The sequence below is a fragment of the Paroedura picta genome, chromosome 12, assembly GCF_049243985.1.
Source record: "Paroedura picta isolate Pp20150507F chromosome 12, Ppicta_v3.0, whole genome shotgun sequence".
Classification (NCBI taxonomy): Eukaryota; Metazoa; Chordata; class Lepidosauria; order Squamata; family Gekkonidae; genus Paroedura; species Paroedura picta.
In genome coordinates, this window is record NC_135380.1 from 50,152,667 (window position 1) to 50,179,041 (window position 26,375).

At 48.5% G+C, this 26,375-nt stretch overlaps 2 protein-coding genes across 4 annotated transcripts in view; both read right to left on the reverse strand.

Moving 5' to 3' along the window:
- Positions 1-8,417, reverse strand: part of PKN3 (protein kinase N3) — a 61,315-nt gene extending 52,898 nt beyond the window's left edge. For both annotated transcript variants that reach the window (XM_077305896.1, XM_077305895.1), the window contains exons 1-2: positions 8,106-8,417; positions 1,298-1,583 (exon numbers count right to left, since the gene is read on the reverse strand). In XM_077305896.1, coding sequence (XP_077162011.1) covers positions 1,298-1,583; positions 8,106-8,132 — 313 coding nt within the window. In that variant the 5' untranslated portion in view covers positions 8,133-8,417. The remainder of the gene's footprint in view (positions 1-1,297; positions 1,584-8,105) is intronic.
- Positions 8,418-12,665: 4,248 nt separating this feature from the next.
- Positions 12,666-19,515, reverse strand: SET (SET nuclear proto-oncogene). Of its 2 annotated transcripts, none has more exons than XM_077305287.1 (8): positions 19,072-19,515; positions 17,354-17,411; positions 16,161-16,303; positions 15,576-15,679; positions 15,320-15,433; positions 14,370-14,540; positions 14,182-14,272; positions 12,666-13,539 (listed from the first exon to the last, which is right to left on the reverse strand). In XM_077305287.1, the coding sequence occupies exons 1-8, from the start codon at positions 19,142-19,144 to the stop codon at positions 13,532-13,534; spliced, it is 762 nt and encodes a 253-aa protein (XP_077161402.1). In that variant the 5' UTR covers positions 19,145-19,515; the 3' UTR covers positions 12,666-13,531. The 2 variants fall into 2 exon arrangements, with proteins under 2 accessions (XP_077161402.1, XP_077161401.1); XM_077305286.1 differs by having other exon boundaries at positions 14,126-14,272; positions 19,072-19,511.
- Positions 19,516-26,375: the final 6,860 nt, after the last annotated feature.

Consider the following 26,375-nt stretch of genomic DNA (forward strand, 5'->3'; position numbering starts at 1 on the left):
ATTGCATCTTGTTCTCATTTGCCCATTTTTCCATTGTGTTCAGATCTTGTTGAACTCTGTCTCTATCTTCCGGAGTATTTGCCAGTCCTCCCAATTTGGTGTCATCTGCAAACTTGATGAGTAGTCCCTCCACCCCCTCATCTAGATCATCTTTAAACGTCCCGTGGCGCCCGCGGGGTGCCACGGACTAAATAAAAGAGTAAGCCCTGTCGGGGAGGAGTTAGGGCGGGCTCTGTCCGGGATAAAAACTCGGAGGGACCAATCAGGAGCCGCAAAGCAGCTCCTGATTGGTCCCCCTGAGTGGCCAAGCCGCCAATGGGGAGCCGCGCAAAGCCCGGCCTCACCAGGCCGGCCGCCAGCTGCCGGCTGCCGGCTCACCTCGCAGATTGGCCTCGCAGCCCGCGGGGTAAGTCCTCCAGCCCTGCCACTCCCGGCTTCTGCAGCAGCGAAGGAGTGCCCGGCCCCAGCAGAAGCCGCCCAGCGCAGCCCCAACGTTCTCCCGGCTTAAGGAGACAAACACCCAGCCACCAAGGACACTCCACCCTTTCTAGCGCCCGTTGTATTTAAACATACAACGGGCTTTAAATCTAGTTAATAAATATGTTAAAAAGTACCGGGCCGAGCACCGAGCCCTGAGGTACCCCGCTACTCACCTCCCTCCAGTCTGATGAAACACCCTTGACATATGTCTGCTAGTCCAGTACTGCCCATTCAACCTTAGCTGAATCTGCTCAATGTTAGGGTATCTAATAGGAGCAGGACTTTCCCAAAATTTCCTTTTTCTTTTGTTAAACTTGAGGGAGATCGAATTTGGAACCTTTACCATGGAAAGCCCATGCTGTACCCCCAGACAACTCTGGCCCTGCAAGAGAGTCTCAACAACTCTCCATTCCTACAGGTTACAAGCAAGGCAGGAAACGGCCCTTCACGGAGACTGGTCTGACCCAGCAGGGTACCTCTTTCGTCCTTCGGAGACATTGCAGACTAGGGCCAAAACCTGTGATTGTCACCCCAGTGACAGGTGGTCTTTCCGAACAGGTCTCTGCCCTCTTCACACCCTGCCATCCGCAGATTTCACTGCCAATATCATTATAGGGTGGCCAAACTATACATCTCCAGATGTACACATTTTCCAGACGAGCCCCAGCAGGGGCTCATGGGAATTGTAGTCCATGAACATCTGGAGAGCCTCAGTTTGGCCATCTCTGATGAAGCCCTTGCCAAGGGGCATTTCTTCAGACAGGCTGAAATTGATGATGATGCATTATTTCCCCAATGTCGTCTTGCTACCACCCACCTGTTATTTTCTCCACCTCTTCCTCAGTGGCCACTATTCGAGAATTGAGTTCTTGGAGTTCCCTGTGCAGCTGCTCCAGTTTACGGTTTGAAGATCTCAAGACGTTCTCCACGTGCACCAGGTTCTTCTTGTCGGTGGTCACCCGTCGCAGGTTTTCGGCCCCTTCCTTCATCTTCAGCTCCTTCTGGATGGCCCGACGGATGAGCTCCTTCTCGTTTTCCAGTTTCTGCTGAGAACCTGGATCCATGAAGTCCGCCCATTTGTTCAACTGTTGGAGACAGCTGCCCTGCAAGTGATCCAACACCATCAAGAAAAAATGACAAGGATGAACAGGGAAATACAGTGTGTTAGCGTGGCAATGATAACTTGGACTCTATGGCATCATACCTCAGTCCCTCCCCTTCGCAAACCCTGCCTTCCTTAGGGTCCACCCCCAAATCTGGTATTTGCCAACATGGAACTGCATCCACCATGCTGGGTCATAATGCGAAAGGTGCCCACAGATTCAAAAAGGTTGGGAACCCCTGGTACAGAACATCTTTTTGAAAATCACTTGGTTTAAAGATTCCTTTTCAAAACGTGGATTCAAGACAAATCAAAGCCTCAGAACTCTGAACTAACCCGCCCTAGAAAGATTTAGGCAGGTTGCCATGTGGCCCTGAAGCAGAAGAACGAATTGTGAGTCCAGCAGTACCAAGTTCAATTCTAGGTATAAGCTTTCATGTGCATGTGCTTCTTCAGAGGTGAAGAGGTATACATGCACACAAAGGTTTATACCCCAAGTACAACTTTGTTGGGGTCAAACTTTGTTCCCATCCTAGAAAGGTTAGTTGTCAGAACAGGAAACAAGACAAAGTGGCTTTAATTTAACACCGGTACTTCAGGAAGTTCTCTCCCTGATGAGTAAGATGTCCAGGAGCTGAGCCAAAGACTCAGAGCGGGAAAAAGCAAAGCCTTTCACTGCCAAATGACATGCGCAAGGCACTGAGGATTCTAGCTAAGTATTAACCAAGGGCCAGAAACCCAAGAGTCTGTTTGCACAGCGTGTGAGCAGAGAACAAAAGGTAGGCCGTTTGCAAACGTACATTTGGAAGGGATTCCTCGTGTGGTTGGGAGAGATTTGGGACATATTGTTTGTCCCCTGCCAGAGAAGAAGTGATCTGGTAAATAAAAGCCGCCCTGACAAAGAAACAAACACAACGAAAATAAAAATTACAGCCAGTTCGTGGTCTCTGGCCCCAAGAAAGTACGCTTGGCCCCAATCAGGGCCGGATGTTTTCAGTCCTTGCCCCTATTTGGCAAAATGAGGTCCCGAAAGACAGTGGTCCCCAACCCGTGGGCTACGGCCCGGTGCTGGGCCGCGGCTCCCTCTCCCCGCCCCCCCCCCCGCAGTAAAAAACTTCCCAGGCCGCAAGCTTGCAGCCCGGGAAGCTTCTTACTGCGGGAGGGGGGGAAAGGGAATCAGGACCGCACATGCGCGGCCAAAATCACGCATCGCACATGCGCAATGCACTGGTGCGGGCGCGCATGCACGGGCGGGCAGTTGCCCTGCTGGTCCCCAGCCTCAAAAAGGTTGGGGACCACTGCCGAAGGAGACCTAGGCCCTGTCAGAGCTGGCACACTTCTGCAAGGCCTGCAAGACAGAGCTCTTCTACCAGACGCACCGGGCCTGCTCTTTGCGCCACAGCAAAGTCTTTCCTGCCCCCCCTCCCTCCCCTCCTGGGCACGGCCTGGCAAAACAAGCAGTCGGGCCGCCGACGCATCAGGCCTGCTCTTCTCACCGCAGTGTTGGATTATCCCCCCTCTCCCCCCCCCAAGGTCCTGGCTTTGGCGCGGACAGAAGAGCTCTGGGTGCATCAAAGCCTTCCCGCCACCCCCCTCCCCGCCCAAGGTCCCGGGCTTGCCAGCGGGAAAGAAGCAGGGCCACCCTGCGGCGACCCTGCTCCTTTTCCAGTGGCGAAGCCTCTTCCCACGGCCCACTCACCACAGAGTCCAGGACAGGCCAAGTGGCCAATGTACGCTGTACGCGGCTCCCCATTGACCACTTGGCCCCAGAGTGACACTCGGACAGGCCAAAGCAGCTCCCGATTGGCCCCTCCGAGTTTTTATCATGGACTCGCTCCTCCCCTTTCTCCTCCCACCTAGCTCTTACTCTTTTATTTTTACCGCTCTGTAGGTGCTCTTGAAGAGCCTCTTGTGGCGCAGAGTGGTAAGGCAGCTGTCTGACAGCTTTGCCCATGAGGCTGGGAGTTCGATCCCAGCAGCCGGCTCAAGGTTGACTCAGCCTTCCGAGGTCGGTAAAATGAGTACCCAGCTTGCTTGCTGGGGGGTAAACGGTCATGACTGGGGAAGGCAGTGGCAAACCACCCCGTATTGAGTCTGCCAAGAAAACGCTAGAGGGCGTCACCCCAAGGGTCAGACATGACTCGGTGCTTGCACAGGGGATACCTTTACCTTTACCTTTAGGTGCTCTTAGCTGGAGGTGCCATGGATTTAGGGATGCCAGCTTCCAGGTGACAGCAGGGGATCTCCCAGAATTACAGCTCACCTACAGAGCTCAGTTCCTCAGGGGGAAAGGGATGTTTTGGAGGGTGGGCTCTATGACTCTGTACTCCATCTCCAGGATTCTTCTCCCAACTTGAGTCTGGCAAATCTACCCCCTCCCCCATTTCCTACCAGTGGCCATGTGGGACCTGACTACCCCACAGAGATTGAACCTGGGCCCTTCTGCATGCCAAGCAGAGGCTCTGACCCACAGCTATCGCCCCAAATCCCATTAATGCCCACAGCCCCAACGGAGTAGTTATGCACAGAACTGGACTGCACATCAAAAGCAGTATCTCTTTGAAGCACTTCACTTGGGTCAGCTCCTTTCCAGCCGACCACCAACATAAATGAGTGGAGGCACATTTTTTAAAACTCTTTCTTTCCAAAATTATCTCCAGCAGAGAGGGGACACAGAATAGGAAAAGTTTAAATTAAATGTACCTTGGGTCAGGTGTGCTGTTTAAAGAGGGACTTTTAAAAAGGTGTGATTGTGGGGGGTTGCCTGTCCCCCTGAAATTGCACTGTGAAAAGCCCATGTGGGAAGAGACGATCTCCAGACAAAGCAAGGAAGCCGGCTCCTTAGAACGGAAACAAAGACCGCACTGACTGCCAACACTTTTAAGGACAAGGGAGCAAAAGTATTTCCTCCGGGATATCTCGTTTCAGTTTTTTCTGTTGTTAACCTCACTATGCATATCTTTCAAGGGTTGGGAGTAGTTCTCACCCTGTCTTTGTAGATTGATGACTCCTCTAATTAGATTTGGCTTTAAGCTGCCCTCTCTTTAAGCTGCCACACACACACACACACACACACCCACACACACACACACCATTTGCCAGTTTTTTTAGAATAAAAAGGGCTGCAACCTTGCCCTGATGTACAAACTTATGTTTCGGCATGGGAGAGATTTGAGGTTTGCTATCTTACTTTTGGCTTTAAATGGAACTGTTTGCAACTATATTGTAAGCAGTGCTGAATCACAAGGAAAGGTGTGATATAAATGAATGAATGAAATTTTCATCTAATGCCACTGGACGTCTGGCTTATTTGTTCCTCACATTGTTATCCATGTAGAATTTTATCTTTCGTGCAGACTTCTCACTCAGTACTTATTTTATCCTACTGCTAAGAGTATCATCCTCCCCCCCCCATTTAGCTCATTTTTATCTCACCCTTCCTTCTGGCCACTGAGGGTGACATTAGGGTTCCCAACCTCCAGGTGGGGGCTGGAGATCTCCTGAAATTACAACTGATTTCCAGACTAGACGGACATTTACTATTCATTTTATCAAGAATATTTATTTCACTTCTCCTGGGGGAAAGGGCTGCAGTGTAGGCAGACTGTAGGGCATTATACCCTCCCCTCCCTAAACTTCTCCCTCTTAAGCTTCACCTCCAAATATTGCTGATCTGGGGTTGGCAGGCTAGGCAACATCAGTGCGTTAAGCATACTTAGAAGAGGGACTTCCTGATAGTTTCCAAATTACCTCCACCTCAATGGAGACTCCCTGCTCCTTTTGCCTCCCTGCTTGCCGCCTCCTGAACAGACTGAATGAGGACCACAGAACAGTTAGGACTCTCTTTCCTCTTTCTATAAAGAGTTTCTTTCTCCTCTTAATAAAACATCGAACTTGATTCTTTTGGGCAGCCTGATGCCTTATACTTCTTTACATATTTAAACTCAGCCCACACGCCCTTCCCTTTCTTTCTTGTGCTGACCAAAGAACAAGTTTGCAGGACTCAAATGCTGGATCACAGAAGCTGACAATGCAGTGTCTTGTGTACCACTTCTTAGCCAGAGTTTCGTGAAACCCCGGGGTATCTTGAAAGCGCTGAAAAGATGGGGGGGGGGGAATTAATTTTTAATATGTATTTTTTAAATTGTTAAACATTTATCAGATGAAATGACCCCAGAAGGGGCGCAATGGTGCAGAATATAGTTGGGAAGTGTAGCTGCGGACACGCCCACCTGGGGCCCCTCCCCTTCCCACTCCCTCCTGGCCCTTAATTGGCCAATTTGGGAGGGGGAGTAGGTTGACAGGGCCATGTATGGTCATTTCATCTGATAAATCTTTAACAAGGTAAGTACTCTCATTTTACCTTAACCACGTTGGGGGGCACAGGGGGTGATGGAGCAGCAGCTGCCTACCCCAGCTCTGTTCCTGGCCCAGCAGACCACTCTGTTGACCACTGGGCAACAGAGCATGCCCAGAAGATTCAGCTGGGCACTGGAGCCTATCCTTTGATGTACAGAAATGGCAAATATGGGGCATGGGGGGGGGGAAGTGTGAGAAGCGTCACAACTGTGACATTTGCCCACAAAGCACAAGGCAGCCACAGTGGCCCACATGGTGCAGTGATGAGAGCCAGCGTGGTGTTCATGGTTAAGAGCGGTGGCCTCTTATCTGGAGAACCGGGGTTACTGCCCCTCCACGTGCAGCCAGCTAAGTGACCTTGGGCCAGTCACAGTTCTCTTGGAGTCAGCCTCAGCTCCCTCGCAAAGTGCCTGTTATGAGGCAGGAGAAGAAAAGGTGATTGTAAACCGCTTTGAGGTATATGAAGCCAGCTGGCTGACCTTGGCCCAGTCACAGTTCCCTCAGAGCTCTCTCAGCCCCACCTACTTCACAGTGCGTCTGGCGTGGGGAGAGAAGGGGAAGGCGATTGCAAGCTGCTTTGAGTTTCCTTCGGGTAGTGAAGAGCAAAGTTTAAAAACCACTCTTCTTCTGGCCTTTCCCCAACATTGACATAACAATCCTCCTAGATTTGCAAAGCTAATTCTCACCTGCTGGAAGCAAGAAAATCTTTCCCTTGATCCAACTTGCTGAACAGTTCTAAACTCAGCAATTCTGCACCAGAGTATTGGGTGCCTTCGAGGGCAACAGCAAGTGTTTTCTAGGAGACCAAAACTCTTGTTCACCTAAAGGGCTCCCCCAAATGGCCCCGTTCACTTTCCAGCACAGGGGGAGCCAGAAACATCTCTCTGGGTGTCTCTCTCCCCCCCCTTCCTTCAAATCCACCTACTGACATACCTGGAATTAAATTTTGCTGGTCTTAAAGGTGCCACCGGACATAAACTTGGTTTGATGTCAAGACATGAAAGAGTCTTATGAAATGTAAAAGGTTGCCCGTTGTCTTGTGACTTTCAGGTGAACCCATGGAAGGTGAGTATCCTTCCAACCCCACAACTTCTCCTGGGCTCACTTTGCACCCACTCAGATTAATTAAAAGGTTTTTCATTTAATTTGTCCTCAGAAAGCAGCTGATCTTGTTGCTTTTCTATGCCAACCAAGATTGTCAACCTCCATGTGGAACCGGGCTCTCTCTTGGAACGGCCCCTTATTTCTAGCGGGCAGGAACACAAAAGCGATCGACCCAGCTATCCAGTCTACAGATATCAGTTTCCCCCGAACAGAAAGGCAGCCTCCGTGGTATACCATAGCACCTATGAGACATGAAATTCCTAGAGTGGCATCACATCCCCACCAAGCTTCCTCCTTCCCCCAAACACCTTCTTCCTCTGGCAGGCCTCAAACATGCAAGGATTTCCCAAAGCAGAGCTGGTGACCTGACTCCCAGCAGCCTCCAGGACACCTTGGATCTTGTGTCTGCCCCACACCAGGGGGACCGAAGCCTGCAAATATCCCCCATTACAAACTGCAGGTTCCGGGCTTCGTTCCCCCCCCCCCCCGCCCCTCCTGCCTTCAGACACCTTCCCATAGAGTCGCGAGCCCTTTCAAGTCTCAAGACGGGCACTGGAGGGCTTGAAGGTTTGCTACGCGCGTCTCAACCAGCTTCTTTACAACAGCCCTGCCAAGTAGGCTACTTTAAGCGAGAAAAGAAGTGGGCCAAAACTGCGCGGGTTTGAACCGGGATTTGAAAAGCCCCACTCCCCGCCCCCCCCCCCCAGCTCGCCCACACCTTTGCCACTCTCCTGCCTCCCGAGGGCTGCGTTGCACAGCTACCTTATTGGGGGAGGGGTTGCTAGTAGGTCCCCCCGTGCAAATCCACCGCAAGGAGCCTTGAGAACGTGCAGAGGACACCCCGCCCCCCCGACGGGAACCACCACCTCCCCGGGGAAGCGGCCGCAGGGGTTGCAGGCAGCGCGTTCCTTAGCACGTGTGAAGGCGCTCCTCCCCAACACCACCCCGTCTCGCCCAGCTCCTGGCGACCCCAGGAACGGGGGCGGGGGGCGTCACACAAGCATGCATGCAGGCAAGGCAAGGCAAGGCTGGGAAGCCAGAGGCGCCCCTCGCCCCTCACCTGCTGCTGGATCTCTCCGGCCGCCATGGCTGCTGCGAGACCTCCTCCCTCCCAGGTGCGGCCGGGCTCCGGGCGAGCCTCCCGCAGGTCCCCCGCCGCCACTTTTTCAAAGTCCGCCCGAGTCCCGGAGGAGCCTCCTGCGCGCCACCGCCCTCTGGCGGCCCCGCGCTGGGACGGGCGGGCGGGCGGGCGGGCGACTGGGCGGCTCCTGCGAAGCCCCCGGGGCAGAGCGACCCTCCGCGGGCTTCCTCGGGAGTAGGCTGCCGGCTCCTCGGCGGGGCCCCCGGCTTCTCCCGCACACCGAGGAGCTTTGCGGGCGCCTGGCCGTCCCCGGAGCGCCCACTTGGAGCAACGGGGCTCGAGTCGCCGCGCTCCGGAGCGCCATTTCAGAGTTGCAACCCCTGGAGCCGGAGCGTTAGGGGGGGACGCTGGGGAAGAAGACCTAGACTCGAGAAATCTGGAGCGGCCCTTTTCCCCAGGGCGGCTTGGGTGGTCAACCCGAGGGTATTTAATAGGGTCAGGCGGCAGCACTGGTGATCCGGAGCCAGAGAACAGGGTCCAGGGGCACCAGTAAGGCCAGCAACGTCTAATGCTGGGTATAAGCTTTCATGCACATGCACTATTCAGACATCTGAACAAGCACACCAAACTTATATCCAGAAATAAACTTTGGTGGCCTTAAAAGTACCCTTGGATTCACATTTTGTTCTATTTAATGTGGTTTTGGGCCGGAGTTAAACGTTCATGAGGATGCAGTGCCTGCCCTTCAGGTCCCATTATTATTATTATTATTATTAGATCTTGATTAAGGGGTTGTGCAATTAAAGGCATCTCATGAAATCAGATGGATGCATGAACCAGTTATTTCAATGCACCTGCCTCTATTGGCAACGTAACTGTAGGCAATGGAGCAACAGCTTACAAAGAGGGTTCTTGGTTGCCCGGGATGTTGTGGCAGGCGCCATTCTTAGAAGAGGCACTCTGAACTCTCCCAAGGCTAGTAGGGATCCCAATGTTGAGCTGCCAACTTCCAGAGATCTTCAGAAATTACAAGTGGCCTATAAGACCGTTTATGCACTGGGAACTTCACTGCCCCAACTCCCGCGCAAGGAGCACAAATCCGGGGCGGATGAGGCTCACCAGGACAAATGCTCCCCCATGTGGGTGCAGGAAGAGGTGGGGCCACCTGACACGACTAAAACCCTGCAGGCCGGCATGAAATCTCCAGTGCGTAAACACTCTAAGTGTCGCCAGAGTGCTCTGCTTCAGATAGGCTTCAGGGGCATTGCGCCCTGCTCTCTTGAGAAATTCCAAACCCAGAGTTCCAAACACCCCACCCAAACCCCTTTTTTGTTTTTTTTTTGCCACCTACTTGGAGTATCCTTTTAATTGATCAAAATGTTAGGCCTAACATAATAATGGAGCATTGCAATTTTATGTTCTTCCACCTGAAGGCTTTTACAGCAACTTTGAGACCCTTTAAATGAGCAGAGCTCCTTCCAAAACACTCATGGAGCCCCCTCAGCTACAGGTGGATTTCAGCACAGGCCATGAGGAGAGCAGTCTTGATTGATTCACTGTAAGGACTACAGAAACCCCATTTCAGACATGCCCCTCACGTCACACTGGCACTCTGGTGAGTTAGGGGGGGAAAGCCCACAACTTGATTGCTTAAGATAGGTGCCGCACCTTCAGTACCTCCGTGTCTTAGTTTGGACAGTAAACCCTGGATGGTAGGTTAGGCAGAGGAGGGTGTTGGTCCAATGCCCCCCAATGAGCCTCATGAAGATGGGGGATCTGTAGCTGGGGTTCACAGACCCTGCTTTGGCACCGAGTGGCAACCACAGGGACCCATCATGTCACCCCCCTCATTTTAAGGACCGACACACCCCTCCCCTTGGCATCTTGCCACCAAGCACCCATTCAGCGCCTTTAAAACTATGTTCTTCGTTTGTAAGCAGGAAAGAACTACCACTCAGTCAGTGGCCTATTTGGTCCCTGCTTCCAAACTCACCTGTTCTACAAACTCAGAAGGGGGGGCCTTCATTAAGCCTCCCGACATCCCCTGCAATATAGAATACCTCAGCAGGCAGCTGGAAAGATCACATCATGCAGAAAAAGCACTTCCACCATGGAAAAAAAGTACATGAATATCAAGGCTTGTAATGACTCAAGTCATTACAAGTGATGCTCAGAAAAGGTTCATTGGTCCTGTTTTGGATCCACTGAGGACAAGACAGCCAGACTCAAGTACGGGTGGTCAGAAACCCTGAGAACTCAGCAGCATTCTCTGACGAGGGCTGGGACAGTCCTGCCCTCCTTCCCAAGGAACAGGTGCCAGCCATGTTTGCTCCTTGGCCAGGGGTTAAGCATTCAGCACATACTTTTTTTGGCAGAAGCAGCTTGAACTATTTGGAATGTATGAGGCACCTACCTTTTAAGGGTCACGCCAGCAGCCATTAACTCAGACTTTTAGCAAATGACATTTTCTTGTCATTGGTTGTTGGTTGTTTCTTTAAATCAACCCAAAATCATAGGAAGAAACTAGTTTTTCAAGTCTCATTAAAACATATCTGGTAGCAAGCACTTAAGGAGCAAATTCCCCAGAATTTTTGAAGGTAAAATTAAACCTAGAAATGTTTGAACTAAAATTACTTGCATATACTTACCAGTTCCAAACTTTATGGAGCTAGAACCTTTTTGCTGGGACAATGTTCAACTGATCCACACCCACCTTACTCTCTCTGGGACATTTCTGCTCCCTCATCAGTCTTTGTAGTGAAATAGTGGAAGAGTAAATCTCAAACCAGTGCAAAATTTAAACTATGGGTTGGGTTTTTTTAATCCTATACTATTATGGGATTTTTGTGTAGTTGGGAAAAATAAGTGTATGACACAGTTGTCTTAAAATATTTTGATTTTGTTTAAACATACCTGTCACCATCTTACATAACCTTCTCCAGCATCCAACTTTTTTTGCAATATATGGCAGGGCAGCCATGTTAGTCTACAAGAAAGCATTGTTCGCATCCTTCTCTAATCCAGCTCGTAAACTGACTGTGTAAACATTCTGTACGTAACCCTCCTCCATATTAAAATACATTTTATTCAATTTGAAGATTCACAAACCTTGAAAATAAGAACTTCCAAAGCTCACGAATGAAGGCATGCCAATGCTAATCTCTGTTTGTGTGTGTGTGTGTGGGGGGGGGTACCTGAAGGCACTTTCCACTCTTCTGTTGCACAACATTCTACTTGTTCCCGATTCTGTTCCAACATGAGTAATTCCTTGCCTCAGTGAAAATGAGCTGCAAACGTTCCAACTTGCTGCTGGTGGGCCTTTACTGTCAGGGCACTTAAAAAAAAACATGCCTTAGCAACCTGATCTTCAGACCAACACAGCTACCGGCTTGAATCTAACCTGGCCTTCTGTTCCTCCGAGGTAAAGAACAGCTGCTTAAGCTTCTTTGCACCAGCCATCAATGTCTGGGAATTAAGATTCCTCCATTTCAAAATTCTTACAATAGAAGACATGACCAGTGTTGCGAAGTTGCTAAATGAGGTCAAAAGCAGTTTTTGCTAGAACCTGTTGATGAGCGGAAGGGGAAAAAGTTTCTCACTTTTCTGCATAACACGCTATTTTGCAAGGCTATACAAATGATTCGCTCTAGAACTACTCTACTCCAAAACACACTTTTCAGTAGATTTTCTTGGCCTAAGTAGCTGCATATACATTTTTACATGTTATATTTATAGAGTAAAATATTATTAAAACCGAACAGATTTCCTTTTCATCATTCATCAGAATGTGGCATGGAAAAATTTTCTGCTGACCTATTTGTAGAGATTCTTGCTTGACTTTTATAATCTGTTTTTCCCTTCTTACTCTATATGGAAGTCATATTCACATACTTCTCTCAAGGAGCAGTGAAGGTTCCTCCGATGTCAACTAGGATTAGGAAGTGTTGGAAAAACAAGTATTTAAACCGAACTCTGAGGAAGAGGCCAAAATTCAAGAGACTCTGAAGGACCAATATTCACTTTACATGTGCCAATCCAGTGATCTTTATTGATACCAATAGATGAAGTTACAGTTAATTCCACCTACATCAATATGATTTATCACTCCTACTAGATCTCAAAACAGGTCCTCGGTCTCTGCTCAGTCCCAAGGATGACCGAGGGCCAAATTGAGAGAATTAAAACAGAGCTTTGCTGGGCTAGCTTCCATATAGACGGAGAAACAAGTCCCAAGTAAGCTCTGAAGAAACTAGGGTAGCAGGGAACAGGCAAATGCCTCTTCTGCCAAAATCAAGAAGCCTTCCCTACAACGTAAGCTTTGGAAAGTAGTTGGCTGCATGAGAGATTTACAGGTTTGGTTAGAGAAAGGGAGGGAAACTGCCAATGATTTTTATATACACACGGACATTGCTTTTTAATCTTTGTCTTTCCTGCAATATATAAATTTAGCACTAATGGAACATTTGTACACTGAGAAACCAAACTAAAGTTTCTGGGTCAAAGCATGCTTCTTCAGTGAAGACTATCAGCCCCCTGGTGTACACATTAAGTTTTATTGTAACAAAGCAACTTGTACACTTTTTAACGTTTAAAACTGAGCATCTTTCTTTTCCAGTGAAACAAAAAAAATTGAAAAAACAAAACAAAGAACAAAATTACAATAGAGAATGTCAATTCCAAATAAGATCCTACAGGTTCTGCTGATTCTCCATCAAGTGGCAGGGCTCAAAAGTCATCATTAGGAGAGAATTTTATTTTAAAAGTGTCATCTTAAACTGTAAGGATGTTTGTTTAAACATCACAATTAAACATGCCAAAGGAGAAGTCATGTTTTGTCAAAATGCCCACTTAACCCACCCCAACATCTGAAACCCACCCTCGCTTACCCTGTCTATAACCCCTTTTTTTAGCTTTTTCATTTTTTTTAAACAAGAGAGTAGACAGATACATGTTGGTAAATGCTAACTGTCCATATTCACATAGAGACACAGTGTAATCTCCGAGCCCAATATACAGAGAAAGAAGGAAAAAGCTAGATTCTATGCACTACTACACAGGGGCCTAGCGCTCTTCAGCTTCCAGCAGGGAAGGGAGCAGAAGGTTCTCTTTCTTCCCCACAGAACACAGTGTGTTGATTTAATTTAAGAGTTTGTTTCAAAACAGAGGGATAAAAAAATTGAAATGAGTAGATTCTTTTCCACTGTATTCTGCTCAAGTTATTTTCTCCAAAAATTTTGTGAACCATGGTGAAGAGGAGAGAAAAAAAGACCTCAAGAGAACAAGGTGACTGAGCACAAAAGGAAGGGGGAATCGACGGTAACTTGCTCCCAGGGACTGGAGGGGTGGGAAAAGAGGGGAGGGGATAGAGGGTGTTGGAATCCATCAGTGTTCAGTCATCTTCTCCTTCATCCTCCTGTTGAAAGAGAAGTAACCTTTAGATTACTGCTATTTACCACCTTCATTAAGGAGACTTAAAAACTCAGCACTTATTTTTTCACACATTCCACAATCTGCTATAATCCCTCAATACTTCTCTGAAATCTTTCAACTGAACTAACTTCCAAAATCCATATTATGGACTCTATATCCCCTCCCCACCAAGCACGTTTCCTTATAATATACCTAAAAACTCACATGATGGCACTAAGTTTCAAAGTAGCTAGTCCCTGGCAAGTACAGCATCACCTCCGCTCAGGAGATATGACACCCCCCCCCCCCCATTAGAAGAATTTCTGAGCCTACTAACACTCTGGGAAATCCCAAGGCACACATAAGCAAGTGCACTAGTAAAACTATGTGTGATTTACTAGGGGCCTTATTTGCAAGGCTGTCTTATCCTCCTTAAATCACTGCACAGGTTAATAGCCAGGATTCAAATTTCAATGTTTGTGCTTCTCATAGTGGGATGTTGCTACTTTGCTTGTAACCAGTTCTGTTCAATTTACAGAGCAGACTCTGGCACCTGGGATGTTACAAGAGTACAGCTTTAGGTTTCTAACCTCTCCTTCTTCACCCTCATCATCATCTTCATCTTCTTCACCCTCATCTTCATCACCTTCCTCATCAATGTCCTCCAATCCTTCCTCCTCTTCATCATCATCATCGTCCTCTTCTCCTTCACCTTCTTCGTCATCCATATCAGGAACCTTATATGAAACGCAGACAATTAACATTAGTGCATCTTACTCAGCAGCCTAAAATAACAGAGCTTCAAATGTGGTGAGCTTATTGAAGGCCTCTTACCAAATAGTACTGCAAGGGATTTGGCCAGATGTCATCTTTAATGACCTCGCCTAGCTCATCAGCTCCTGCATCAGAATGGTCAGTAAACCAAGTGAAGAAGCTTTCTGGTTCTTCATGCTGCCTCTTTCTGCTGGCCTTGTTCTGTGTCTGGCTTGAACGCTTTGTCAGATCCTGAAACAGGAATGCACAGAATGTTTTAAGTTTTCCTTCCAAAGGGTGGACTTTTCACATTCATGACCGCTAAGCAGCTGTCACCCGATTCAAAGATTACTCCTCAAGGCACTTATTGGCCAAGTAACAGGAAACTACACAGCGTAATGCCCCCTCTCCTTTGAGAAACAGAACCTCAAGCCATAGTGCAAAAGCAACTTTCCCAGAATCCAGCCCCGAAGCCTGCCCAGGTAGCTGTGAAGTTCTTTGGGGTGCTGGCCATATTGAGGTAGCCCTTTAGTGGGGCCACTGAGATGTCAACTGCCCAAGGGTACTTCAGCTAAGCCATGTTAACAGAAGTATAGAAGGGACCAATACAGATCTATTATTTAACATGTATTTCTAGCTCTCTACCTATTACAGTATTAGGAAAACAGCAACTGGTTTTTATTAACTTGGACCTCCACACAACTCTTGCAAACAGACTGAACAGACAAGTTTTGCCTTCAAAACTTCACTGCAACTGTTCCTAACTGAATTGAAGCAGATCAATTAATCCAATATTAAGAATTTCATGCTTTGAGAAATTTAGAAAATACCCACAGAATACATATGCCCCCTTCTCCTCTCCTTTAGCAAGGTTTAATAGGAGATCACCAAATTCTCTATGAAGATGCGGGCCAACTCAATCTTACCATCAAGCAGAAACATATTCCAGTTAGAGAAGGTAATGAGATTAGTGGCTAGAATCCAGCAAGGAAACAAAAGCTGTTATCATGCCATACTCAACAGGTGCATACCTTCCCAGATTTCCATTTGATTTCACTGGATTTTGATGACGGGTCCCCACTCTCATTCAGGTGAAACTCTTTGGAGAGCATCTTGTTTTCAAAATATGGATTCTCATCAAAATACTGTGGCAGAGGAAAAAGAAAATTAAGAACGTAGATACTACTATACATCACACAGATGTCAAATGTATGTATCAAGCAGCATCAAATATTTCTCCCAGCCATGCAGAGACATGCAAGAATGATGCAGTGCACCGACACTTACAAAATCTATTCTGTAACCTGATTTGATGTCTTCAAACTCCGTCACCTCGACTCTAGTCAAATAATGCAATGCCTCTTCATCTTCTTCCCCCAACAGTGCAGATACTAAGGCAAAATTATGAGATGTCTATCATAAAACTGTTCTACATGTGCTTTAAAAGCAGCATACAGTACACCTGATTGTCCTTAAAATGGGTTGCAACAAAACCTCGCTCTCAAAATACAGAATCTTTGGTTCAGGGATTTTCTTTTAAAAGCAATGGAAAACATCACATCATACAACAGTCAAAAGGTCATTTAATATTTTAATTATACATTTTCCCTACTACAAAGTTATTTCATAACCACTATAGAACAAATAACCTTCAGGGTATGCCTCAAAGTTATTTATAGACATAAATCAAAAGAATGGATGCAGAAAGTTAGACTCTAGGAAAACACCAGAGAAGATAGTCACTAAATGATCTTTATGTGGGATATCTTGTTTAGGATCCAGAAAGTCTGATGCTACTGAAATCGGCAATATTAATAAGAAACAAAACAGCTTTCAAATATATTATATATATATATATATTGACTTGTTTACCTTGTGGGTGGTTGACAAATGTTGTTACCCAAAAATTTGGGATTTTGGCGATCAATTCTGACCTCTTCTGGAAGAATGGTTGGCGGAGTTTGTTGTATTTCTGTTCTACTTTCAAAATTTCCTCACTGGCTTGTTCATTCAGTCTGCAATAATATGTGTCAAGATATGGCATGATGATCAGAAGCTTTTAGAAGTTTCAAAGAGGCAGAGACTCAACTTCAGTTGTAAATAATTATAAAGTGTGATAGTCCTGTGATGACAAGCTAGCACAACTAAAACTCAATAACAGCACCATATTATGAACAACTATTTAATGATGATTTATCTTGATGCCAGTTGAACTTAGTCCTTATTAGATTATACTCATACCGGACTCCCAACAAAAATTGCTGAAACGAACAAATCTAATTGCATTGCAAAAGTTAACACTACAAACTATGTGATTCCACTAATCAAGACTTGTTGAGGAATTCAGCGCTTAATTAAGTATAGTTCTCTCATGAATGATAGGCAAACCTTGACATACTGTTAATTTCACTCAGCCATTCTACTGCATCATAGATTCCACGCTGCAACTCTTGTCTTCTACTCATTTTAACTCAGAAGAGCATCAAATCAGCAGCAGACTGCATTGCCTGCATAAAACCCCCATTTGATTATTGGCTTCTCTGACTACTAAGGGGACTTGAATCAAGCCTTATAAACCTTTAGAAGTTTCACTTTACCATCAATGTCATTCAGGACTGACCATACTAGGCTGAGCAAAGATTTATATAGATCTGCCTTTGAATGAAGTGGCTCTTTCACTGAGCTTTGGTAAGGTTTTTATGATTATGTAAAACTACTAATAATAATTAAATACTTTAAGGACTGCAGATTAAAATTATTGCTAATGTTTCAGTTTTGCAGAGTCTACTTTTGGTACATAAGGTACCACTATAATTGTAATAGTTTCTACTCATTTGGGTTTAAAGTTGCTTATTTTCTTTTCAACCAAGGCCTAGATTTTGACATATATCTCATGTGAAGATATTGTTTCAATTACGATTCTCATAATTAGAACAGGGGTACAATCAATAGTGGCTTTTCAATCAGATCATCAGATTTTGGAACCCATATGTTTTGTGAATCACCATATTACTTCAGCATAACATATTTAACTTCTACACTAGAAACATGAGCACATAGATTACCTGTCTATTTCATTCTGTACTTCATCAATATGTTCAATTGCTTCCTGTTGCTCTTTGTCTGAAAACAAAACAAAAACATTGTCAGTAAGATGCTTAAGGCAGGCTCCAGGGACAATTCAAGACAAATAACACTAATATTGTTATAAATGGAGCAAAAAATCACTTGAGATTAATGATCATCTTCACAAAGTCTCCCCTGAGAATTAGGTTATTGTTTTCTGATCCTGGCCTCAGAGGGAAACATGCTAGTTTATCAGCAAGGTCACCATCCTGAGTGCACATTTTATTTTATCTGAATTATAAACTTTGAGCTCTGCAGTGTATAACATTTGACATGGGCTTGATTTAAAAAATTTTTGAAGTGTACTGGCTCCTCAAATTCATAGATAAGCTGAGAAATGCCAAAGAATTCTCTTTCAACTTGTATTGCCATACTTAAACACAATCCATTAAAAGGTTTTTCACCCAACGCATCCTTCGCCTTGCAGATGACCACCGCTGCCAGCACTTCTCTAAGATGATTTAGACAGAAACGTAGAGCTCTAAAGCTCAACACAACTTTATTCAAGAGGAAACGTGCACTGAACTGAAATGACTGTGACAAGCTTAACTAAAACAGTATGAGTCTTCAAACCTTCAACATAAACACATCATAATGACTAAACAAGAAGTTTGCCTTACAGACACATAAAGTTTGGGAGTTTGGACAGCTAAAAGGCGGGAACGTAATTTGCCCTTGAATTTTTCGTGCTGCCTCAACTCCTACTGTGATCCTTTGTACGCTATTTGGGGGCTAGCCCCAGGGAACTGGGCAAGCGTGTGTGAAGACCGACCCCCAATTACCGTTGCCCCTGAGGCCATCCCGCCAGAAAGCCCTCTTTCAAGACAAGCGGCAGCACGAAGGGGACTCCACGTGCGCCCTCGCCGCGTCTTCACACGCGGGCTCGAGCCCGTCCGCGGGAGGGAGGGAGGGAGGGAGTTACGAGCAACAAAGTTGATTTCGAAAAGAGCCAGCTGTTTCCCCTCCCTTTCAGGGGCGCGCATTCCGTTTTAGGCTTTTTTTTGGGGGGGGGGGGACTTTTCCGTAGAAAAGATCGCGGCGTTAGTCGCTAAAAGAGAAAAGAAACCCGCTTACCGACTCACAACCAGAGCAGCCCATTGCAATGAAAAAAACAGCCCGCTCCCTTGGGCGGCCGCGAACCGCACGTGGCGCCGAGACGCCTCGCAAAGCGCCGGATCAGAAAGCTCCTCCGCAGGGCCGGCGCGGGGGCTTCGGGGCCGGGCACGGCGGCGGCAGCAGCAGCAGCACCCGCCAGCCAGCCAGCCAGCCAGCCAGCCAGCCATGCGGCGCGGGCCATCATGGCGCTTGTCCCCCTCCCGGGCACAAAAGCACAATACAAGGGCGGGCAGGCGGGTGGGCGGGCGCTGCTCTCGGGCGCGGAATGGCGGCGGCGGCGGAAGGCAGGCAGGCAGGCGGGCGGGCAGGCAGGCGCGAGGCGGCCCCTCTCCGGGCGCGGCGGGAAGGCAGCGGGGCCGGAGCGCGCCGAAACAAAAGGGCCGCCGAACATGGCCTCCTCCTCCTCCTGGCGGCCGCCGCGGCCTGCACATCCGGCCCGCGTCGCTTCCCGCCTCCGGTGATGGCGGCCGCGGGGAAGATGGCGGCGAGGGCCGGGCGCGCCAACCCCCTCCCTCCCCCCGCCCGCCCGCCCCTCGCCCACCTGAGATCTCGTCGGCCCCGTCGTGGTTGGAGTTGAGCTCCTTCTTGCTGACTTTGGCCGCCGGCGCCGACATGTTGGAGGAGGCGGAGGGAGGGGGCGCGCGAGAGAGCGAGGAGGGGGCAGCAGCAGCAGCAGCAGCAGCAGGAGGAGGAGGGAGGGAGGCCGTGCGGGATGCCCGCCGGAGCCTCGCCGCGCCTCAGAGCCGCTCGCTGCAGCCGCCGCCTCCTCCGCCGCCGCAAGGCCTTCCGCTCCCCGCGCTGCCTGCGCCCGGGCTCTCCGCGCGTCGCTCGCTCGCTGGGTCGGGTGGCGGCGGCGGCGGCGCCTGGGCTCCCCTCACGCGATCTCCACACAGCCAGAGCCGCCTCCGCCTCCTCCTCTTGCTGCTTCTGGCGAGAGGCGAGCCAGCTCTGCGCACGCGCAGAAAAGCCCTCCGCTTTTCTTCCCCCTCCCTCCTCCTTCTCCTCCTCCTCCTCCCGGGGCTGCCACCACAGGCAGAGGGCTGCCGCCACGCGCATGCGCGAAAGTTTCCCTCCTCCGCCTTCCTCCAGCGCGCACGAGAGGATGCGTGCGCAGCCGCAGAAAGGGTGTTCCTCCCCCTCCTCTCCCTCACTGCCCGCGGCCACCATACTCCCCCAAGGCGCCTGCGCCACGCTCAGTCTTCCTTTGCTCTCGCTGTGTGTCTATGGATAGGTACGCAGATGGGGGTTTTATACGCATGCGCATAAATTTCTGTCTGACCCTGTCTGCGCAAGTCTACTGGTTCTTTCCCTACCCCCCTCCATCGGGTATAAAAGAAAAACGCATGTTGAATAACTGCGCAAGCGTAAGAATGCCAGCTTTCTCTACGGGCCCACGAGTGGTTTGTGGATTAACTGCGCAAGCTCGCCCTCCTCCCCCCCCCCCCAAGAAAAAGGGACAGTGAGATCCTGCGCGCGCGCAGTTTTCTCTCGTAACAGTTTTTTTTTTAAAGAGCAACTCGTGCGCGCAGGCGCGCGCCCCTCGAATTTAACCCGATCCTTGCCGGCTACATCGGGCGACAGGCGGGGCCTCCAGCGCTCGCCGCCCCTGGAGGAGAGAAAGTAGGACGGCGGGGGCGCGCGCGGAGTCTTTGCCGCACGTGGGGGGGGGGAGGAGGAGGAGGAGGAGGAAGCGGCGGGCCGGCCAGGAATGCGCGCCCCCCACCCCCACCCCCACCCCCACCCCCACCCCCGGGGCTGCTGCGGGCCGGGCTTGCTCCTCGGGATGCCAGCCTCCAGGGGGGGCCTGGGGAGCCCCGGAAATCCAGCCCAGGTCCCCCGGAGGACGGGGCTGAACTCGCGATTGCAGTTCGTGTGGGAGGCTGTGCAGGCAGGGGTTAGACTGATTCAGCCATTCATGTATTTATACCCCACTTTTCTCTCCACGGGGGGTCAAAGCGGCTTGCGGCACGGTCTCAGTTTTATCCTCTCGACAACAACCCTGTGAGGTGGGAGCTACTGGTCGCAGGTCCCCCGGTGAGCTTCTGAGGCAGAGTGGGGATTTGCAGCTGGAAAGGCACAGAGGAAGGGCCTATCAAAGGCCTGGACGGCTACATGGAACCTCCATGTTCAGAGATGGAGAAGACAACTGACGGGCTTGCCTGTTCTTTGAGCCCTTGCAGGGACATCTGGTCAGTCGCTATGGGGAATGGGATGCTGGGCCATTGGTCTTCCTTAAGGTGCCCCTTGGCTTTACCTTTTCCAGGTAACTACTCAGTTTATCTGTTTCCATAGGCGGTGCTCTGGCTTTGGGACAAGCGGTCTAGATGGGGAGGACTCCACTTTAATCAGCCACTTGCCCCTTTCCCTTTACAAATCAGTTAATCCCTCCCCCATCCACCCCCCCCTATAACTGGGAGTTTATAAACTGCTTCCCATCTTGTGATATTGGACCAGCCAATATAACACAACAGGAGAGATGGGAATGGCAGCCTAAGTTGTGGACATAGTTTATCTGGATTTCAGTAAAGCATTTGATAAGGTTCCACATGATATTCTTGTTGACAAGTTGGCAAAATGTGGTATGGATCCTAATTCTGTCCGGTGGACGCATAACTGGTTGACAGATCGTACCCAGAGGATACTTGTTAATGGTTCAGCATCTTCTTGGAAAAGAGTGACAAGTAGAGTTCCCCAAGGATCTGTCCTGGGGTCTGTGTTGTTCAACATATTTATAAATGATTTAGATTTGGATGAGGGATTAGAGGGGATACATTAAATTTGCAGATGATACTAAACTGGGAGGAGTAGCAAACACAACTGATGGCAGCAACAGAATACAGGATGATCTTGATAGGCTTGAGTTTTGGGCACCCCAGTTGAAGAGGGATGTTGACAAACTGGAGCATTTCCAGAGGAGGGCAACAAAGATGGTGAGGGGTTGGAGACCAAGACGTAGGAAGAAAGGTTGGGGGAGCTTGGTCTGTTTAGCCTGGAGAGGACGACTGAGAGGGGATTTGATAACCATCTTCAAGTATTTAAAAGGCTGCCATATCATGGATGGAGCATAGTTGTTCTTTCTTGCCCCAGACGGACAGACCAGAACGAATGGCCCCTCCCTTCAACTAATTGGAGGTGGGCCCCGAAGGACACCTTCTCCCCCCCCCTTTACTTCATCCCCCCCCCCCCCCCCCGGCCCTTTACAACACACTTCGGGTGTCATTGTCTCTCATCACTCTCGTTGCAGAGAAACAAGCTCAGGGTTCCCATTGATTTGTCATTGTCATGAGTTAAAATTTCCATGAAAATAAGATGTTCCTTGTGTTCATTGTTGTGGCGTGTCTGTCTCTTATTTTGAAGGGTTGTTTAAACATTACCATAGTGATCAGAGAGCGTTAGGGCAGTGGTTGAGAGTAGAGGAGTAAACTACCCCCCCCACCGGGCCTCAGTAAAAGGCATTGAGTGGTCCCCGGTGATAAAAAGGTTGGGGACCACTGGTCTAGATGACCCATGAGGTCCCTTCAAACTCTAAGGCCTGTCTTTGTTATCGTTTCCCTTTTAGCCATTGCCAGAGTATTGCTCATATTCCCTGGGCACAGAAAGCTATGTGAGTGATGGAGAAGGGTGGTTGTTTAAAAAAAAAATGAAATTTTGACACTGAGGAATAATGGAGGGGCAGCTAGACTAAAAAGTACAGGGAGGGAATGGCAAAGCAAAGGTATTTGTGGGATTTCTTTGGGATGCCGCACAGGAAACGATAGGGATGAGGAGTTGCCATAATACTGAGCATGAGGCATGCCGGTTTAATGCTCATGTACAAAAGCAATTGTCCACAGTGTTCCTATGTATATTTATGGCTTATTGAAAGCTTTTCAAGAAGAAGAATGGTTATGGTGCAGAAATGCTGATTAATTTATTAATCCACATGTCAATTATTAATGATAAAGTGTATATTTTCAGTTCTCCAAAGTTTCCAATGTACTTTGAAAAATGTTAACATTCAATTATTGTGTTTGTACAAATGCTACACCATGCATCAGATTTCAGTGTATACCATCTGTGTTCATCTGAGTTGTGGCTATCTGTATCTGTTTGGATTCTGTGCCATTAAAGGTAATCTGTATATTTTCAGTTCTCCAACTGGACCTTTTTTCTTTGGTACCGGCTCTTCCTTGATCTCGCCTTCCGAAATTTGGCTCTTTACTTATAAAAGGTTTCTAACCCTTGAGGGAAACTCGACCTTGAGTGGTGACTTGCAATCAACATGCCGGAATATATTCCACATTAAAAGTGTAAACTGGTGACTGTATGTCTCCAGTGTACATCTGCAGATGGCTGTTATGAAAAGCCGTTCCCCAGCGTTGCATTCTGGAAGAGAGAAAAAAAACCCACCCCTTTTACCATAAAGCTAGCCATGCAAAATGGAGACAGGAGCTGGACGAGGCTGGGACTGCTTACAAGGTCAAAGCCACAGGAAGGGAGATCTCATTTTAAGTACAGTGTGGGTGGGCGACGAGGGCAATGCCCTGGTTATTAATACTTTTGCATTACTTGGAACAAACTCAGGAGGCCCCAACAAGCTACATTCCCAAGTTTCTGTGAGAAGAGAGGTTTGCGTATCTGCCTAGACGCTAAGCTCGGAAGCGCCTTCTGACCATTTATCTAGGGGTAGTATCAATTGACTGGCTGTAGAACCGCTTTGTTTCCAAAGTACGTAAAGACAGACGCACAAATAAGAATAGAATTCCATTCAGTTCGTTTGGTAATCATGCATATACACACACGAAACCCCTGACCCAATTACACTTTCTAGTGCGGAGTGATTAGATTTAGGGGCTATTGCTTAGAAGCTTGTGACATGCAGCCAGGAGCTGCCTTCCTTTCATGGGGTGCCAGTAAACAAAAGTGTAATTAAATAGGAGCAAGAACCACCTCCAGCCTCAGAGGCCTTCATAAAAGATTTAAACTGAAATTTCTAAATAACGTGCAAAGAACTGCTGTGGTCACCTATGTTATATTAAGCAAAGAACCAAAATGCACATACTATTCAGGTGGGCAAAGTTTGAGTCTAGTAGCACCTTTTAAGACCAAGGTATAAGCTTTCAGGTCCATGCACATTTGTTCAGATACACAGGGGCCCAATCCACGAGGAGTAATCTCTGAAGAAGCATTACGAATTAATAATTTATGAATAATGTATTACTTGCCAGATCCCCCCAATATAGCTCATGGTTTCTTCTTATTGAAGTGAATATTACTCAGGTTGGATTCTCAATTGACCTTTTTCTGATGTCCAATGAGTTTGAGAACCTTAATATTTTGAATCAAAGACTATTTGATCTTGAAAAGTCAAAATGTCCCCCCCACAACCATATGTTTGTTCCCCTGCTGCCTTGGGTATCTCACTAAATTCTGGGAGAATGGCGAAATATTTTTCACAATCTTGTTAATCGCTCACAAAAGCCTATACCTTTGAATAAAATTCAGTTATTCTTAAGGTACTAGTGTTATGTTTCAGACCAAAATGTCTATCATCAGAAAATTCCAGTGTAAGTACCCAAAAAATACCAAAGCTACTGGAGTATTTAAAATGCCGTGAAACAAAATGACAGAATGAATAAAGGCACAGAAGTAAAAATGCAGGTAAATAAGGGAGGATTTAAGTGGAAGGGTATATTCCTAAAGTGGAATGTGATCCGGGTAGGTTTGCCAACTCTGGTTTAGGATCCCCAGGCCCCACCTGGAGGCTGGCATCCCTCAGTCCTCCTCTCAAGCAGCCCTTTCCTCCAGGGGAACTGAGCTCTGTAGTCTGGAGATGGGCTGGAATTCCAGGAGATCCCCAGGCCCCAACTAGAGGCTGGCATCCCTCATTCCCCCTCTCAAGCAGCTCTTTCCTCCAGGGGAACTGAGCTCTGTAGTCTGGAGAGGAGCTGGAATTCCAGGGGATCCCCAGGCCCCACCTGGAGGCTGGCATCCCTCAGTCCCCCTCTCAAGCAGCCCTTTCCTCCAGGGGAACTGAGCTCTGTAGTCTGGGGATGAGCTGGAATTCCAGGGGATCCCCAGGCCCCACCTGGAGGCTGGCATCCCTCAGTCCCCCTCTCAAGCAGCCCTTTCCTCCAGGGAACTGAGCTCTGTAGTCTGGAGATGAGCTGGAATTCCAGGGCATCCCTAGGCCCCACCTGGAGGCTGGCATCCCCCAGTCCCCCTCCCAAGCAGCCCTTTCCTCCAGGGAACTGAGCTCTGTAGTCTGGAGATGAGCTGGAATTCCAGGGCATCCCCAGGCCCCACCTGGAGGCTGGCATCCCCCAGTCCCCCTCCCAAGCAGCCCTTTCCTCCAGGGAACTGAGCTCTGTAGTCTGGAGATGAGCTGGAATTCCAGGGCATCCCCAGGCCCCACCTGGAGGCTGGCATCCCCCAGCCCCCCTCCCAAGCAGCCCTTTCCTCCAGGGAACTGAGCTCTGTAGTTTGAAGAGGAGCTGGAATTCCAGGGGATCCCCAGGCCCCACCTGGAGGCTGGCATCCCTCAGTCCCCCTCCCAAGCAGCCCTTTCCTCTAGGGAACTGAGCTCTGTAGCCTGGAGATGGGCTGGAATTCCAGGGGATCCCCAGAGCCCTCCAAGGGACTGGCATCCTTAGATCCGGAAGGGACATCATCATGTTGAGGTAACACTGATATCTGAAGAAGAAGAGTTGGTTCTTATATGCCGCTTTTCTCTACCCGAAGTGGCTTCCAATTGCCTTCCCTTTCCTCTCCCCACAACAGACACCCTGTGAGGTGGGTGAGGCTGAGAGAGCCCTGATATTACTGAAAAAGAGTTGGTTCTTATATGCCACTTTTCTCTACCCGAAGTGGCTTCCAATTGCCTTCCCTTTCCTCTCCCCACAACAGACACCCTGTGGGGTGGGTGAGGCTGAGAGAGCCCTGATATCACTGCCCGTTCAGAACAGTTTTATCAGTGCTGTGATGAGCCCAAGGTCACCCAGCTGGCTGCATGTGGGGGAGTGCAGAATCGAACCCGGCTCGCCAGATTAGAAGTCCACACTCCTAATCACTACACCAAACTGGTTCTGGGCAGGAACTCTGTGGTAGAAGCCAAATGTACAATAGGGTTGTTATAGGAGATGCTGCAAGTCAGCTGGGCCTCCCTCCTGCTCCCAATAAGCCAAATTGCTTTAGGATGCTTTGGGCTGATCCTGCGTTGAACAGGGGGTTGGACTAGATGGCCTGTATGGCCCCTTCCAACTCTATGATTCTATGAAATCCCCTGCCAGGAGGGACCTATCAGGGAACACTGTTTGGGCCAGGTCTGCATCCTGCCAGTGGCAGCAAGGTGACGTACAGGGGCCGGTGGCAAGGCTCAGGGAGGGTGGCCTCTGGCGCTCTTGGGCCACGGTCATAGGGGTGCCCGCTGTGGGTTGGGAAATACCTGCTGGAGATTGGGGAGGTGGGGCCTGAGGGGAGGGGCTGTTGGGTTTTACATCCGTGCCTTCAAATTGGAGGGAGAAGCAGTGCATGATGGGAGAATCTAACTGTTACGATTCTGTTTCTGTCAGATTTGTCGGTTAAGTGGAATTCTCCATCTGCGCTTTTATGTCTGAGACAAAGCGAGAGTCCCAGGCAGTTTCAGGAAAAGAAGTGTGTTCTCAGCGAGATAGATTATGTATTTGCTTTATTACATGTTAACTGCTTGAAAATAAATAGATAGATAGATAGATAGATAGATAGATAGATAGAAAAGAAAAGAAAAGAAAAGAAAAGAAAAGAAAAGAAAAGAAAAGAAAAGAAAAGAAAATAGGCTGCCAGCTCTACAATTGTTCTTCTGTTACTATGAACCAAAGTAAATCAACT

What these genes read in the sequence shown, in the direction of transcription:
- SET (XM_077305286.1), bottom strand. Translation starts at nt 19,144, where the DNA reads ATGTCGGCGCCGGCGGCCAAAGTCAGCAAGAAGGAGCTCAACTCCAAC. An exon ending in CGGGGCCGACGAGATCTCAG is followed by an intron (nt 17,412 to 19,071) that starts GTGGGCGAGGGG and finishes TTTTGTTTTCAG; the next exon opens with ACAAAGAGCAACAGGAAGCA. An exon ending in ATCCCTTGCAGTACTATTTG is followed by an intron (nt 14,273 to 14,369) that starts GTAAGAGGCCTT and finishes GTTTCATATAAG; the next exon opens with GTTCCTGATATGGATGACGA.